At 51.5% G+C, this 16,615-nt stretch overlaps 1 protein-coding gene across 9 annotated transcripts in view; it reads left to right on the top strand.

The window, feature by feature from the left end:
- The window catches only part of SSBP3 (single stranded DNA binding protein 3), a 150,335-nt gene that overhangs the window by 101,107 nt on the left and 32,613 nt on the right, over positions 1-16,615 (top strand). For 8 of the 9 annotated variants that reach the window (XM_036351003.1, XM_036350998.1, XM_036351001.1 and 5 more), the window contains one exon: positions 13,120-13,209. In XM_036351003.1, the coding sequence (XP_036206896.1) occupies positions 13,120-13,209 (90 nt within the window). Of the gene's footprint in view, positions 1-11,447; positions 11,558-13,119; positions 13,210-16,615 lie in introns of those variants that run through there. The other variant, XM_036351005.1, reaches the window with a different exon arrangement.

The raw sequence follows: 16,615 nt of genomic DNA, 5'->3' as shown, positions 1-16,615 counted from the left end.
GCCTTGGTTCTCCTTTGGAACTACAAATGCTTTGCCCAGCATTAGCTTAAGTCGTCTTCATAGCTGTCTTGGGAGGGGAGTCATAGCCATGATCTCACTTTACTAGGTGACCAGTGGCTCTAGGAGAAGTGTCCTGGAACTCCTGTGCCAGCAAAGGCTGAGCAGCACCAGCACCAGGTTTTCTGAATTTCCTAAGCTTGGGTTTTACAGGCAGAGGGAACAGTGTGTCCTGAGACAAGCGTGGGCATGTAAGGTGTGTGTGCAGAAGAGTGTGTGTGTGCGCGCACGTGTGTGGTGGTGGTGGTGGTGGTGGTGGTGTTTAGAGGGGAGGGAGTTGTATGGATGTAGCCAAATTTTAAGTTAGTAGTTGGCTGAGTGAGCTCTGGTCTTGGAATTTGACCTTGTAGATGTGACTATTCTTGAAAATCACGATTTTTGTAAGGACTTGATTCATCCAAAAAACATTTACTGAGCCAGCATCTTCTCTCTGCTGTGCACACCATTCCTGCCCCCATCCCTGGGAAGACAGCTAGCTAATTTAATAAGGAATTAACAATCAGATGTGACAAATCCTGTGATGGGGAACATACATAGGACGAAGTTAGCACCCAGGGGGAGAGTGGCTGGGCATATTCATCAAGAAAGAATGGGTGAAAGAAAGGCCTTTGTAAGTTTGCTAAGAGTACTAATATATGTAAGTAATAATAGGTCTTTTTTTCTTTTCTAATGACAAATAATCTAAATTGAGACCCGGATGAAGGTCTCTAAAGCTTCCTTTGTACTTTCAATACCATGTGAATTGATGGGGGGTGGGCACCTCTGTGGGGAATCCCTTGTCTGTTTAAGGAGCCAAGTTTGGGCCTGATTCTCAGTAGATGAACTGCCTGCCCCTCAGAAGCCTTTCATCAGGCAGGTCATCTCCAGTCCTTTCAGGCCAGGCTCCTTTAGCAGGTTTCTCACCAGGACCCTAAAGGATGTGTGTGTGTTCTAGGATGCTCTGGGCCAGTGATGGCAAACCTTTTGAGCTCGGCGTGTCAGCATTTTGAAAAACGCTAACTTAACTCTGGTGCCGTGTCACATATAGAAATTTTTTGATATTTGCAACCATAGTAAAACAAAGACTTATATTTTTGATATTTATTTGATATATTTAAATGCCATTTAACAAAGAAAAATCAACCCAAAAAATGAGTTCGCGTGTCACCTCTGACACGCATGTCATAGGTTCGCCATCACTGCTCTGGGCCCGTTCTTGGGGGATGCTAACAAGAAAGCCCTGCCTTGTGTACCTGGTAGACACCCAGCAAATATCTGTGCACCTCTTGGTGGGAAGCTGCCTTGCCCTGCCTCTCCCCCGGGTGCAGACAGAGCTCGGCGGGGCAGGGCTGCATCAAGCCCTGAAGCAGACCAGCTCTGGTGTACACTTGGCTTACCGCGTCAGCCCCTCTGCACTGGGCCTGGGCCCTGTTCCAGATGCCACGCGGCTGGTTGAGGGTGTGATATGTCTTTCAGGGGCTGATACCTGTGATCACAGAATTTGAGTCAACCAGACCAGCTGTTGGCTTCCTTAGAGATACTAGGTACCAGAGCTATTACTTTTCCTGCCTAAGAGATAGAGACAGACACGTACACACACAAATATACGTGCATGTGTGTACACACACCCACACAGTATCCATGACCAGTTAGTCCTCTTGTTGGGGGTGTTCACATTTCTGTAAAAAGACCATTCTAGTCCCCCCCCTGCCGCCCGCCCCCCTACCCCCCCCCACACACACACACATCAGCACCACTCCCTCTGTTTGCTCAGAACCCAGGGTCTGGGAGCAGGGGTGTTGAGAGTTACTTCTCTCTGGCCTAATCCAGTGCAGCAAACCTTCATTCTGCCACTTCCTGGGTGCCTGGCCGGCCTGATCCTGGAAGACTTCCTGGACCTGCTGCCTTTTGGCTGGGCTGGAGGGCAGGTAGAACAGCAGGGGAAACCATGGGAGGAAGGGGCACGAGGCCACATGTTTTGCGTTGACTGCTTGGCCAACCCATCAGCATTGCAGTGGCCAGGGCAGCTGGGGACTTAGGTAGAAGGGACCGAGTTGTGCGGTCTCACTCCTTCTCGTAGTCTCACAGCCCACCCACCTTCACCCTGTCATTTGATAAATGAGGCACATGGGGCTCCAGAAGGAGGGGTTGACCTGCTCTTGTTCACCTGCTGGCTTTTGTGGAGGCCGAGCTGTCGCACTCTTTTGTGTCAGCTACAGAGTTTGGTAGAGGGGAAGAAAAGTGGACTTTGCAGTCAGATAGGCCTAGGTTCAAATCCCAGGACTGCCACTTTCTGGCTTGACTGTAACCATGGGCAGGGCAGCTCCCGGGGCTTTAGTTCTCTTCCCTCTGACATAGGGGCAGTAATGCCACCTACACCCTGGGACTGTTGAGAGGATCAGGGATGAGGCACTGGGAAGCACCTGCTAAGTACCAACTGTTGCTTCTCCTGTCCCTCCTGTGGACAGTGCAGGAGAGAGAGGGGCTGTGGCCAGAGCCCATCATCTCTGGAGGAGTAGAGCCCTCGATGGGGAGGGGAGGGAGGGGCTCTCTCTGGCTTCCCTGGGCCTCTGGAGGGCTGAGACGCAGGCTCGGCCATGGCCATTGCAACCGAGCACCCACCTGGTGGACAGGTGTAGCTTTCTCTCTTCCTCCTACGTACTCAGTTGCTAGTGATTGGGCCTGGCAGGCACTTGGGAGCTGGCTGCCTGAGGCCTCCAAACAAGGTTCTCTGCCTTCAACATCTCTGGCAACACTGGCGCCTTGAGTGGGAGGCAGGCTGACGCCCGGATTTCAGGCAGGAGAGCAGCGACACTGTCTGTCCCCCATCTAAGAGCTGGGTGTGGAGGGCCGCCCGAGTGGACAGTGGCCGACTCTAAGTGCCCAGCTCCTCGTAGCGTTGTTTGGTCCAATTTCCTGTGCATTGTGACCTACATCATTCTTTATTTGCTAAACCCTCTGAGCAGGCAGCAGTAATAAATCAATTAATGACTCCGATGAATCGTTTAATGGCTGACAAAATAACACTAAAGCCAACAGCTTGCATCTCTCCAGCAGTACCAAAGGACGCTGGTTGACTGGGGTGGGGGACAGAACAGGGACTGTTAGCTAAATTAGCTCAATTAGTGCTGCTTTAAAGGCTTAGGTGGCATCTGCTCAGCTCTGCGCCTGTGTGTCCGACCCTGCACACCACGGCGCAGGCTGCTCGCTGGCTTCCTGGCCCATCGAGAGAGCCCTGGGATTCCCGGCCAAGTGTAAACGTCCCTGCGCTGATATCAGGGGCCACTGGTGAACTTCCGGACTGTGCACATCGGTCCTTCATGGCAGGAACCGGCCGAGAGAAAGTGACTCTACCCCCCCACCCCCAAACTTGGGTGTCAGCTGAGCCAAGTGTGCACTCCTATTCTTGAAAGATGTTCTGAGGGCCATGCCTTTAATGATTTCTTTTAAACTCTGGGAGAGAAAGTTTGTAGAAGCAGCAGGTTTTTTGTTCTCTGCACACCTCAGTCCTGGCAGGATTAAGTTGTCATTGGAACCAAGCGTGCGTGCGGGTCCACGCCAGGGAATTTCCCACTTTCCAGAAGCAACTGCCAGAGCTCTTGTTCAGGAGCTGTCACTGGCCTACTACGACATGTTTGCAGTTGTAAGTAGCACCTTTAAGACAGTGAGTAGGGGTGTGTGTGTGTGTGTGTGTGTGTGTGTTGCTGATGGTGTAAACCAGAGCCTGAAGCTCATCTCTCTTTAAGAAGAAAACCGGCGTTGTACGGATAGCGTGCTGTTGATCCACTCCACACCGTTCATTTGCGGGGGCACCTCCAGCCCTTAATCTCCTTGTCTTGCGTGTACATGCCTAGGACCGGCGCCCTGTGCTGTGTAGCCCAGCTGGGAGGTGTTTGCACACGGGGGAGGGCGCCCTGGCTGGTGTCCAGGGTATAACCAGGTATTAATTACACGGGACTCCACCTCTTACACAAACGGTGCCCTTTGATCCAATTCCCAGAAGAAGCCGGATGCTTCCTGGGATGGATGGGCAGGGCACGGGGGATGGTGGCCATGGCCTTCTCAGCACGGGGAGGCTAGTTCCCCTTTCTTTTGGAAATGTTGATTGGAGTGCGCCCCTTTTTTTCATTTCTTAAAAAAAGAAAAGGTCTTTTCCAGGGAGGTGCGGGGGGGCTGGGTGGAGGTGTGCAAAGGGAGGGGATGGGGGACATCTGTGACAGCGTCAACAATTAAAAAAGGAAAGAATTGGTGTTTTCCTAACGTCGGACAGAGACAGGCCACTCCTCGGAAGGGTGGCTTCTGAATAGGAGAGGGTGGTGTCCCCCTCCCCCCTCCCTCCTCTGTGTTTAGGGATTCCACCTGCCAGTGCTGTGTCGCTGGAACAGAGGCTTCTGTTTGCTGAGCGCCTTACACTCCTGAGCCCCTTACCTGAAAGTCATATTTAAGTTCCCTACACCCCCGCAGAGGGTAGAGAGTTCCCCTCCTCCATAGATGACAATGAAGGACCCAGAAAGGTACAGGGAGGTGCTTGAGAACCCCAGCTCCTGGAGCACGGAAGGGCTGGACCTCGAATCTAGACTTTTCCCCAGCAGCCTCCTGTAAGTGTTATTTCAAAACGCAGACCAGAGCCGCTGGGCACAGCAGAGAAGCCAGGCTGTGGTTTTAGCAGACCTGGACTTGGCTTCCATTCTGCCCGTTCCAAGCCTTGTGACCGGGGACAGGTCCCTGGACACCTCTGAGCTCCGTTTTCTCATCTGTAGTCCCTGCCGGGCTGTTGGGTGGATGGGGGACAGAAACTGGGTAAGCCTCGCTGAGGGGAGCTGGGCTAGCGGGGTCAGCAGTCGCAGCTTCTCAGACTGGGTGGGTGGCTCCCCTTTGGAAGAGCCCCCTCTTGTTGGAGTGGGGGCTGAGTAAGCCCAGAGCCCACCCTGTAAACCAGAGGTGGGATTTGTGCTCCGAAGGAGAGGCTGTCAGGCCTGCTTTTCAGGGAGGGCTAAGGTGACAGCAGTAATCTCTCCCTCCTATCACCTCCCGCATCTTCGAGTCCTGTTGTCCTTTTAGGCCCTGGCTTGAGTGCTACCTCTTCTATAAAGCCTCCCTGATCCCCCTAATCCCTGTCTTGCAGCGCCCGCCCAGAGCGCCTCCCCACACCCCTCAGTTCTCTGTCACTGAGACTCATTCATCCTCCAGACCTTGAGGGCAGAGCCTGCCTCTGTCCTCCCATCCCAGTAGGCACAGCGCTTCCCGGGCAGCCCCAGGAGCCAGTGTCTGCTGAATGCATCTAATGCGTCTGAAGCCCTCACAACCGGTGTGAGCTCCCACCTTGCTTGTTTCTCCTCTTCCCAGGGTAACTTGCCAGTGAGACCCAGCAGACTCCTCAGGGGCATCTTGAATTCTACACACACACACCCCTCACCCCACCCCACCTGACCCCCCTTCCTGAGTGAAGGCCAACTTGGTGAAATATTTGCCAAAGAAACCAGAGTTAGGATGAGGTCCGTCTACTTGGGGAAGAGCAAGACATAGATGATGCCAAACGTAGAGAATGCACTGCGCTTACCCTATGTTTGTAGTGACCTGTGTAGTGTTTCTTTTTTATCATGCCAAAAAGCACACAGACCTCTTGGGAACTGCAGGGTTGGGTGGTGGGTGCGGGCACATCATTTTGGGGGGTTTCTTGAACCCAGGGTAGGGGGTGAAGGGACAGAGAGACTGAGTGAGAGTCACTTAGGATAACGCACTTCTCTGTGCCCGTTTCCTTACCGGTAAACCAAGTGACATCTTCCCAGGGATACTGAAGAGTGAGTAGCACCCCTCCCCTCTCTCCTGGTCTCTGGGATCAGTTGCTTCTCTGCATCCCCACTTCGTTCTGCATTCACCCCCTCACCCCAGGACACAGAAGTGAGATTGGACTTTTGGGAAGAAGCCCTCTTGTCAGGACACCCTCCCTTGGGCCCAGTGGCCTTCCTCTGGCTGATGGGGCCTTTTTTCACCTGCATGTGGCCCCTTTTCAGGTGGCTTGGCTAAGAGCTCAGTGTGATGCCCACTGTTTCCTTGGAACAGCAGGGTCTCAGCTGCCTGGTGTAGAGCTGAGCTGAGGCCCAGGGGCAGGAAGGTTTGTCCAAGTCACATGGTAGGTGGGTTCCAGCCGGAGTGCTACCCTGACCCTCACTCAGTCCAGGACTCCTCTCTCGTGTAATCCCCAGGAGACACCAGGCAGCACTAGGTGTTGTGACTCCCTTGAGCAGAGGAAACGGAGGCTGAGACCGTCAGCATGGCTCTGATGTAGCAGAGTGGAGATCAAGCCACGTATTTTATTTTATCCCTGATGCGGTTTTGCCACGTCCTGACTGTGAGTTCCCCCAAGTTGACATAGCTAACCCACCACTTCCCCAGGCCGCTCACCCTACTGCTCTGACCTGGAGCAGCTTTTGGTGGGCCAAGCGTTTGCCACTGGACCAGGCTGCCCCCGGGCTCTGGGTGAGCACGTCCTCCCTCCACGTGACAGCCCCTGGCTATTTGGAGGCAGGGATCCTGTGTCAGTCACTCCTGTGTGTCATCTGAACCTATTTTTAACTCCAGCTGGCTCTGGCTCTTCGCATAGCAACCGCTCTGCCTTCTTCACGCTGCAGAATTAGAGGCCCTGTTCTCCAAAACCAAGTCTCTTGTGGTACATACATAAAACCCAAAGGCTTCTCCTTGTACCTTTCCCTCTTTTGACCCCACTCTCTAGGTCTTGGCCTTTGAACCTGGGTGATGCCATTCCCTTAGCGACATCTTCAGTTTGTCGATGGTGCTAAAATTCCCTCCAGGAAACTGGCCCAGAGGGACCCAGGTCACTCCAGTTTTGTGCACAGAATGGTCTTGATGACACCAATGCAAGCGTTCCTCCCTCTCCCGGACACGAGCATCACTTAGTGGCCTTCGTTTCTCACTTGTCCTCCTGTGGTCAGCGCAGAGTGTCCTCACTCCCCTACGTGACCCATTGGCACACAGCCAAATCACGTACCCCAGCGTCCCGGGTGCTGGCCATGTGTGCTGGGTTTCAGTCAGAGAAGGCTGCACTTGGTGGTTTCGCATGTTGGACCCATGCTACACGCCAAGGCCTGAGTATTGGGGTGGGGCGAGGAGGGAGGGGATTTGCAGAACGAAGCTCTATTTTGTAGCCTTGTAAATCAGTCAGGAGCTAGGCCGACCTGGCAGGAGTCCCAAGGTTCACTCCAAGCATTTGTTACTCAGTTTTCCAGGGGCTTCATGTGCATAGAACAATTTTTAAGACAGAGTAAAAAGTGGGGGGTGGGGGCGTCTCATGCTGGTTTGTGAGTGAGGATAACAGGGGTTCTCAGGTTGCGTGCGGCTGGTATATAATGCCTTATAGGGAATGTCCCCTGGACCCTCACTTCTTGGCGGATGCACGAATGCTTGTCGCCTCCCACGGGATACTACAATACTAGATGGGAGGCTGCTAGGAGCCGTGTTGGTTCCTCTACAGGGGACTTCTTGCAGGGAGTAAGGAAAGGGCCCGGCCCCACAACAGGGCTTGCCAAGTCTGTTCATTCTTGGAGCCTTGGGTTCTCTGGGTGTTAGAAGGTTTGTCGGGGATGCTTGGTACCGGGTAAGGCGGGGTTCTCAGGGGCCACTCTTCTGCTCAGAATTCTTCCCTGGTGCTGCAGCAGAAAGTCCAGTCCCTTAGCACAGCTTTCAGGGCTCCTCACCGTCGCTCAGATTGCAAGGCCGGTTTGAACCCTGCTTTTCCACCAGGGAGGGGGAGAGAATATACTTGCTCTGGGGCAGGGGAGGTGCTCAGGTACCCCTCACTCCTGAAAAACAGATTTGGATAGTGGGGGATGCCTGCAGTTGGAGTGGACCTGGGCAACCAGCTGGCTTGTGTGTGGTTGTGGAGCCACTCTGGGGTCACAAAGAAACTTCTTTAGGGAGAAAGTTGTGGGATCCGCCCTCCTTGGAAGTCTCCCTGGCTGTGAACAAAACTGAAATTCTTTCAGAGAGCTTCAGGCATTTGTCTGAAGGCACCTGGGACTTTTCCAGTTGACTCTACCCAAGAGGCTTTGAGGAGGCAGCTGACTGGAGTGAGCCACAACACCCTGCAAGGCCTGTTTTCTATTTAGAAAGAATTTTAAGTTAGTTTTGTAAAAATGCATGAGTTACCAAACTGCATGCCTAATTGGATTCTGCCTTTTTAGTCCATGTATATGTGCATATGTGGGTAAATGTTGGTGAGGAGGGCCTGGGGTGGGGGGAGCCCAAATGTCATCGGCTGTTATCTCAGGCTCCAATAACTAGTAGGTTTGTGGGTGGCTTGTAATCTCTGATCTCTGCGTGTTCTATAATGCACGGAGGAGAGGTAACATGCAGGGTCCTCTGGAACGAAGATCGCCTGCCTGTTCATGTGTGAGCTGCTGTTTCCAGTCCCTGCCCCCCCTCCCCCCACACACACACACACCCCCACCCCCCAGGTGTGTGGACTGGGCTGGGGAGAGCAGCTCGAAGTCATCTTCTCTGACTCCTCCACCTGACATGTGAGGACACTGAGGCCAGAAGTGAGAAAGGATCTGTCCATGGGGTTCCAGCTATGACTGAGTCGGGGGGGGGGGGGGGGGGGGGGAGGGTCATCTCTGGCTTCCGAGTCCAGCACTCTTTCCTCTCCTACTCCAGTGGTGACTCCCATCCTATGCAGCTACCGCAGCCCCAGCCAGCTGTAGGCCTCAGTGAGTGTCAGGGGGTTTCAGTTTGGGTTTTGTGTTTTTAGAGAAAACTCACATGAGACGCTTTGCTGAGTGCCTTAATGGAACTCTAAGTCAGAGTTGGAAACCGCAGGGAGAGGCCGATTCCTAGCAATCTGGAAAGGCCTGGCTCCAGATGGCCAGGTTTGAGCAGGTCTTTGAATAATAAGAGTCATAATCATTTATTGAACACCTGCTGTATGCCCACATTGAAATGGGCAAAGCCCTTGCTGTTGAAGTGAAGGGGGGCAGTGTCATGTTAATAGATATGTGTGTGTATGTAGGGGGTCCCTTGGATTGGATTTTGTGAGAAATGATTATTTCTTAAACCTTTTTTCACCCTATAACTCTGGTTGCTGCTGTTCTTTTTTTTTTTTTTTTTTTAATGATGTTCTGTCCTTTGGAAAGTTTTCATTAGTCACATATTTTTCACGTCATAATCAAAGAATAGCAATAACTGTCATAATTCAGGATACAGATTTAAGCACTGCAGACTACTTAATGCTGCTGCTGGAGGAGGCTGTAAATGACAAGTCATCTCCTCGGCTTCCTGCCACCTTAGTCACTGCTAACATGGCCTGCCTCTTTCTGATGGGGAGCAGAAGTCCTTGCTCCACCCAGATGTCAGAGAATCACACGATCCACTTACTAGAACCATGGCCACCCAGCCCTGACATTCAAAGGACTGTGGACCACCCACCCACCTCCAGTTTCTGGAACCCCTGACTCCTTCCTGATTTCGTGGAAAATGAGATCTTGGAGTGAGCCATGCTCCCAGGTTCAAGTTTTCATTTAAAAGGACTTAAAAAATAAAGATATATTTATTTTGTATTCATTATATATAAAGAGCTCTTCTATATCACTAAGGAAAAAAGTCACATACCCAGATAGCAAAGGGCATGAATGTTTTATCATAAAAGTAGATCCACAGATGGCCTGTGTAAACCATTTCAAAAGGAAGTGGTCCAAAGATAAGTCAGGTGCCAATCTGTAATTAGTAGGTTAGCAAATACCGATATAATGCCGGCTATTTTAATTGATTAAATAATGATACATCTATATTAATAGTTTCAGTTAAAAAATCATGTTTTCTTTGGCCACTTAATTGGGGGGTGGTGGTAAGTGCTCATGACATTATTTAACAAATTACAGTGACCAGTTGTTTTTTTACTTTGCTGTGTTCTAAAATAGGGCAGTGTTGTTGTTGTTTTTGTGTGTGTGTGTTTTTTTTGGGCAGTGTTTTAAATTAAATGATATATGCTAATTTAAAGAACTGAATTGGTGAAGCTTTCCAGATCTTTCTTTATACACAAAGCATTGCTTCTGAAGGCTGAGGAAGAGTAGGTCTGGACTCTGAAGAAGGCACATGGAAAAGGGTGTTTTGAGCTGGCTCTCCACAGTGTTTGTTTCCTCGCCTGTAAAGTGGGGGTGCTTGTATCTGCCTCAGAGGACCATTTTGAGGGTCCAGGGAGAGATGGTGTGAAAGCACCAGCCTTTCCTGAGCCTCAGGCCAGATGGTTTCCACCATCCACACCACCAGGGCTGGGCCTCCACCAGATCCCCCCACCTCTCTGTGGGAGCCACACCCTCCCCATCCTCATCCCAAGAACAAGTCAGCTCCACAAAAGAGGGTTGGCTTTCCCAAACTGATAGCCGCTCCCACCCACTTTCTAATCATTCTTGGGGGGACTTGAATAATGACGAACTACATAGCAGAGACCAGATCTTAGGAGGGTGCCTCTATTTTGGAAAGATGTCAGTTCTCTCTCCTTTAAATTTTTATATATAGGAGTGGACAAAAGCAGGTTTAAGTATCCACTTTCATTAGTGGTTGGGTAAATTATCAGCCATCGTTAATGAAAAGATAAAATAACAATAATGATGGTAAGAAGACAAATAATACAATAATAAATAAATAATAATATGAGAGCAAACCCTATGTTTCGTTTGTTCACCCCTGTCTAGAATAACTTTTTTCTTTTGGGAGGGAGGTGACTTTTATAAATGATCTGAAGTTTGGAGGGATAAGTAGATAAAAATAAACAAGAAAACTTCTATTAAAGAGTTAAAGGAGATAATAAAACACATTGTAAAACCGATAATTCGAATGGACTCTTAGAGACATAGGAGAGAATTCAAATGCTCAGAAATAGCCCTTTGTAGGAACTTTGTCTCTGGTTTAAAATGACTGGGGCAATTGCAATTAACTATTTGAGGAGTAAAGTCATATTCTTTACCAAAGTGATATCCTGAAGGATTAAAGAGTTAAATGTAAAACCAGTCTTTGAAAGAACAGGAAGAAAATACAGGTGGGTGCTTACCTCGCCCCGTTCGTTGTTTTTTAAACTTTTCTGCTCCTGCTGCTGAGGAGTCATTGTTGGCTGTACATCACGAAAAGTTGCATTTTCACACTTTTCACAGAATCGCCAACCACAAACAAGCAGTGTAGCTATTGGATAACCTGGCATATTCCCCCAGGCGGCCTTCATCCCAGATAATAGGACTGGGTGTCTTCTTCTTCTTTTGAGTGGGACTGTGGCCTCAAACCTAGGCAGGTGGGAAAACCTAATCGGTAATGTTTGGGATGTTTACAACACATTACAGCAGCCAATGGCTGCATGAATTTTTAAAATATGCAATACCTGACTATTTACTCAGGGCACTGAATTCTTTTCCCTTAGATTGTCAAGTAAAAAAATGACAACAGCTAACACAACAATAGCCATCCAGTGTGAATGAATCAAAATTGGACCTTTTCTTTGGCCAGTCGCAGAATTTTGGTAATAGTGTCATGAGATGAAAATCGCTGCATTACAGGATGGTTGTCAGAACCTCTTTAATGACAGAGAGGAAGGGTTGCTTTTCTGTTGGCAGAATCATTTTGAAACATTGGGCCAGAGTGGTCACCCCAGCTCTACCCCATTCTCTTTACTTACGGTCTGTTAAAATACCTACTGTGTGCCCATACCGAGTCCTCCTTGCTTCCAAATTACTGAGCTTTCCCAGTTTACAAAACACAGCTCATTTAATCCTCTACAACCCTGACGAACAGGAGGGACAGCAGCCACCCCCACTCTTTATAGGAAACTCCTGCAAAAAAGCCAGCTGGCTTGCCCACGCCACCCCTGCTGGTACAGGCTCCAGCGCTTGGACCCCGGAGGATTGGTTCCTGGGTCTGCTCACTTTGCTGCATGGGATGTGTTTGTGGGATTCACACATTGCCTCATCCTTCCGTCAGAGTTGGAAGTCAGGAGCTGTCTGACTTCTATTTTCTGGCTGAGGAAAGGGAAGAAGTGACTTCTTCAAGGTGGTGGCAGGCTGCATTTATGAGAGAAAAAGAGGCATTCCTGACCCCGGGGCTCACTCTTGCCTCAGAACCAGTCAGACCCTTGGGAGATGATGAGTGACTCTGTTCCAGATCCTTGGTCCTGGTGAGGTCTGGGGACCACTGAGACCTGAGGTGGGCTTCCTACAGGAGGAGCACCTGGGAGCTTCAGGATGAGTGGGGAGGAGCAGGGCACAGGCCCAGGCAGGGCGGTCGGGCCTGTGTTGTCCTGAGCAGCCCGCCCTGGCCTGTGCAAGCACGGGGCCAGGCACAGACATGCTGACCACACGAACAGGTGGGACACAGATTGTCTGGAAGGAGGCCAGGCTGAGGCGAGCAGCGTCTGTTCACCCCTGGGAGGCATTTGTTGAGGCAGATGTACCAGGTAAATGCCAGAATAGCAGCCTTTAAAAGGAAAAGTAATGATGCCCCCCACCCCCAAAACACACACACACACACACACACACACACACACACACACACACACACACACACACACACACTGTGCACCTCCTGTCTTACAGCACCAGGACCCTGACAGGACCAAAAACACACCTGCCCTCCCTCAGCCCCTCCAGGGACCTTTCCCAGCTGGGCTGTCTGTTTCCTCATTAAGTTGTGGGTATTTATTAGGCTTCTCCTCTGTGCAACATGCCAGCCTCTTAGAGAGGGTACAGACACTTAGGAAGCACTCGCCTGCCCTGAGGAGCTTCGTAAAGCAGCCAAGTGGGTGAGGCAGGGCCTCCTTGCATTCATAGCAGCTACAGCATGCTGGCCACCCACTACAGCTCTGCAGTGTGCGTGCAACATGGTGGGCATTCTCCCATTTGAGAGACGAGGAGATGGAGGCTCAGAATTCATCACTTGCCCAGGAAGGGCAGTATTGAGGAGGGTCTGTGGAGGATGTAGGCAGACAAGGAGATGGGAACAATGTCTCTCAGGAGGTGGGGGCAGGGGGTCAGAATTCTCTCGTCATGGGTGCAGCCTCTCTAACTCTTCGCCTTCCTGTCTCCACAGAGTGCAGCAGCAGCCCCAAGCCCAGTGCTTGGCAACATTCCCCCCAACGATGGGATGCCTGGAGGCCCCATCCCACCGGGTTTCTTTCAGGTATGTGCTGGCCCTGGGTTGGTCCTGTGCTCCTTTCACTCTAAGCCAGTCTCCGGCGGGAGGGAGGGAGAGAGAGGACTAAGTAGTAGCTCAGTTTGCCATGGTCTAAATACCGTTGCTTTATGCTGGTTCGAGCCCTTCCCTTCCCATCGCTTTCTCCACCCCTTCCAAAAACCAAGGAGGGGAGAAAAGAGATGGAGAGCAGACTCCTCCTGCCTGTGCTGGAGTTTGTTTTCTTCACGCCCGCTTCACAGTCAGACACAGCCGCCCCTGGTCAGGCAGGCGGCGGGCTGCTTCCAAGTCCACATGGAGCTGTCTTTTCACAGAGGCGTTCTTTTTCTTAAACTAGTAAACCGTTCTTTGTTTCTGTTTTGTTGCTGCTGTCGTTGTCATTGTTTACTTTGCCTGTCCAAACTACAAACCTTAGGCGTAATGTAAAAAAACAAAAACCCACCATCCTGGCAGGTCTCAGAGTCCTTTCCCTCTGGTTAACCACTTGATTTTTTCCGAGTGCGATCACAGACGGCACCCCACTAGCATCTGTGCCCGCACTCGGCCCGCCAGAGGCAGGAGCAGATCCCACGTTGGTCGAGAGTCTGGCCTTTTCCAAAAGACACCTTGTTGGGCTCTCAAGGGCTCTATGTTGTCAGGATTGGGTGTGGCTGCCACCTCCTTTGTGCCTCCTCCTCCTCCCCCCTCTTTGCATCTCTTCCTCCTCCTCCTCTTCCTCCTCCTCCTGTGCACTCCCCTTTGAGGGGCTCATTCCATTTAAACCAGATTGAGACCAGGAAGTAGCGTCTTGGAGAGGTGTCGGCATGCAGGGCTGGAAGGAACTTTTATGATGAAGCTCTTGAGTGTAACATCCCATTCTTTCAAACCTGTCTGTGGCTAGGCTTGAGAACCTGCCCGAGTTCCCCGGGCCTTTGCAAGGTGAGCGCTTCCAGATAAGAATACGGAAGGAGCACTTGTGTGGAAAAGAAGGCAGAGATTTTTCTATGAAGCCCACGAATTCTCAACTGTGCCCAGTGAGGCAGAGTCCAAGGACACTGGTGCTCAGTGGAAGCCAGAATTTCACACCATGTGCCCAGCAGTGAGAAGCGGGCTGCAGGAGGCAGGAGCTCCCTGGCACTGGAGCATCCGAGCAAACATGGGGTGGATACCTCTTAGGGATGTAAAGGATAGGATTCGATCTAGAAGACACTTTTGCTTTGCAAGGTTTCACTTTTTGATGGATGTTAACTTCCAGGACAGGAGGGTTAGGACACACTGCTCCACCAGACAAGAAGGGAGGCACTGAAATATGGATGTTACCTGAAAACAAATAGCATATGGCCCACCAAGGGGTGGTGGTCAGGGGAGTGAGAGGGAATAGGAATGGTGGTTCAAGGCAGTGGGTGGCCACCCATGGTGTATGCATTCCTAGCATGCTGCCCAAACTGGGTATCTTGTCCTAGGGGTAGAAGTGGGTACGGCCTCAGAACTCAGTGTGTAGGCTCCAGGTTGGACTAGACCGGGCATGGCCTGGGGCTCAGCTTGTGGTAAGGCCACAGGCATTGGGAAGAGGGGCCAGACTTCAAAGAGAGTGAAACGTTAAAAATCCTTGGAAACCCGTGGGTCCAAGGAAGACAGGAGCCAGGTAGGCTTTCCCTTTCTCCCAGAGGGAAATCCAAGGGCTGCGATCTGAGACGGTCATCCATACCACAGGACAGCCGTCTTCTGGCCCCTGCACCCAGGGCATTCCGCACCCAGCTGGTGGCCTTGCCCACAGGTGTTCTGTCTGGGGGCTTCTTTCTCAGGATGCCATGATGCCCTTGATTGAATGCAGATGTGGCTTTCCTGCCTGGTGGGCCGAGCCCACCCAGGGACCAGGCTCCACCTGTGTGCATCCCTGTTGAGGCTGGCTGTCATCTGGGTGCCAGTGCAGATGGTGGGAAGAGGTGGGCAATAGCTGTATTTTTAAAAATAGGCCATTAACTTCTATTTTGGCCTGAGTCTGGGGCAAAGCGAGGTCTGCCTGATATGTGGGTAGCTCCCTGCTTCCTGCTTTGGTATAATTGCCCATGGTTAAGGCTTAATTCCAGACATACTTCTTGGGCCCTCCCCGGTGACGTTCAGGGGTGTGTGGTCAGAAAGTCCAGACTGATTCCTGTCCTTATTTAGCTGCCACCAGCCACCATCACACAGGGGTGGCTTTTGGACCCTCTTGACTTGAGGTATTGTCTAATCCGCTGTCAGGCTAAACCGTCAAGAGCTGCCTAAACCATTGAGCAGAGCTGAGTGCCCTGGCCCCTCTGCTTCCTGGGGAACTTTGACCAACACCCCACCCATCAGAGGGCATCATTTCCCCATCAGTCAAATGAAGGTGAATGGGGTCCTTCCTGGCCATGATGCTGAACCCCTCAGGCTGGGTCACTGCTAAGGGGAAAGGGTATCATTCTGGCAGGAGTTAGCGGCTTCCCATTTCCGGAGCAGGCCAGCTCACAACAGGAATATTAGTTATTGATTGCCGGCCCTGCCCCTCACTCATCTTGCAGGCGGCCACTCTGATATTAGAAGGGAAGTAGAGATGGTATCCAGGGTTTTATCTGCAGCCAACAATTGCACTTCTTCCCCTGCTTGGCCACGGCCTGGGCAGGCAGCTCTGCTGTAGCAGGGTCTTTGCACTGAGGAGCAGCCTGGTTTGGCTGATGCAGCTTTGTTTTGGCCAGACCCTGTCCCAAAGTGGCAGCCCAGTTTTCAGGTCAGCACTCCACCCCCAGTTGGTGCTAAATTTAGAAGCCTGCCAGGGTGGTGGGTGGGAGGGAGCAGCTGTCCGTTGTGCGCCGCGCCCCCCGCTCCCCCCCCCCCCCCCCCCCCAATTCTGGCTCCTCGGGAAGCAACAAATGGGACTGACTCCCTTCCTCGGGCCTCTGACTGCCAGGCTGTGAGGCTGCTCCTGGGGTCAGAAGGTCTGGCCTCCGTGTGTTTACTCTTTCTTACGTGATGTTCGGTTTCCGAGGTGGACAGTGCCTGCCTGCTTCCTGTGCATGAGATTGTGTCTAGTAGCCGCAGGTTGAGGGCTGACAGGGAGGTGGCTTGGGACCCAGCCATATTCACTATTGGGGAATACTGTGGGGTTCTTGGGTCATGGTAGAACTTAGCAAGGCCTTTCTAATTCTGTATATTCGGTGTAGAAAGATTGCCTCAGTCTTGGCATCCCAGCACCTGGTGTCCACTAGGGCCCCAGGAAATGTTTGAACTGAGTTTATTTGTGTTGCTCACATTACCAGGAGTGGAGCCAAACCAGCCCCAAAGCTCTAGATCTGGCATTCTGACCAGGCTTGGAGGTCAAGGGTGGGGTTCCGGAGTGGGGAGGGGAACAGAGCTGGAGCCTACGGCCCCTGTGTTAGTGCCCCACCTCCTCTCA

The sequence above is a fragment of the Myotis myotis genome, unplaced genomic scaffold (assembly GCF_014108235.1).
Source record: "Myotis myotis isolate mMyoMyo1 unplaced genomic scaffold, mMyoMyo1.p scaffold_m19_p_2, whole genome shotgun sequence".
Lineage (NCBI taxonomy): Eukaryota > Metazoa > Chordata > Mammalia > Chiroptera > Vespertilionidae > Myotis > Myotis myotis.
Note: the sequence above shows the minus strand (reverse complement) of the source record. Positions and strands in the feature narration are given on the sequence as shown.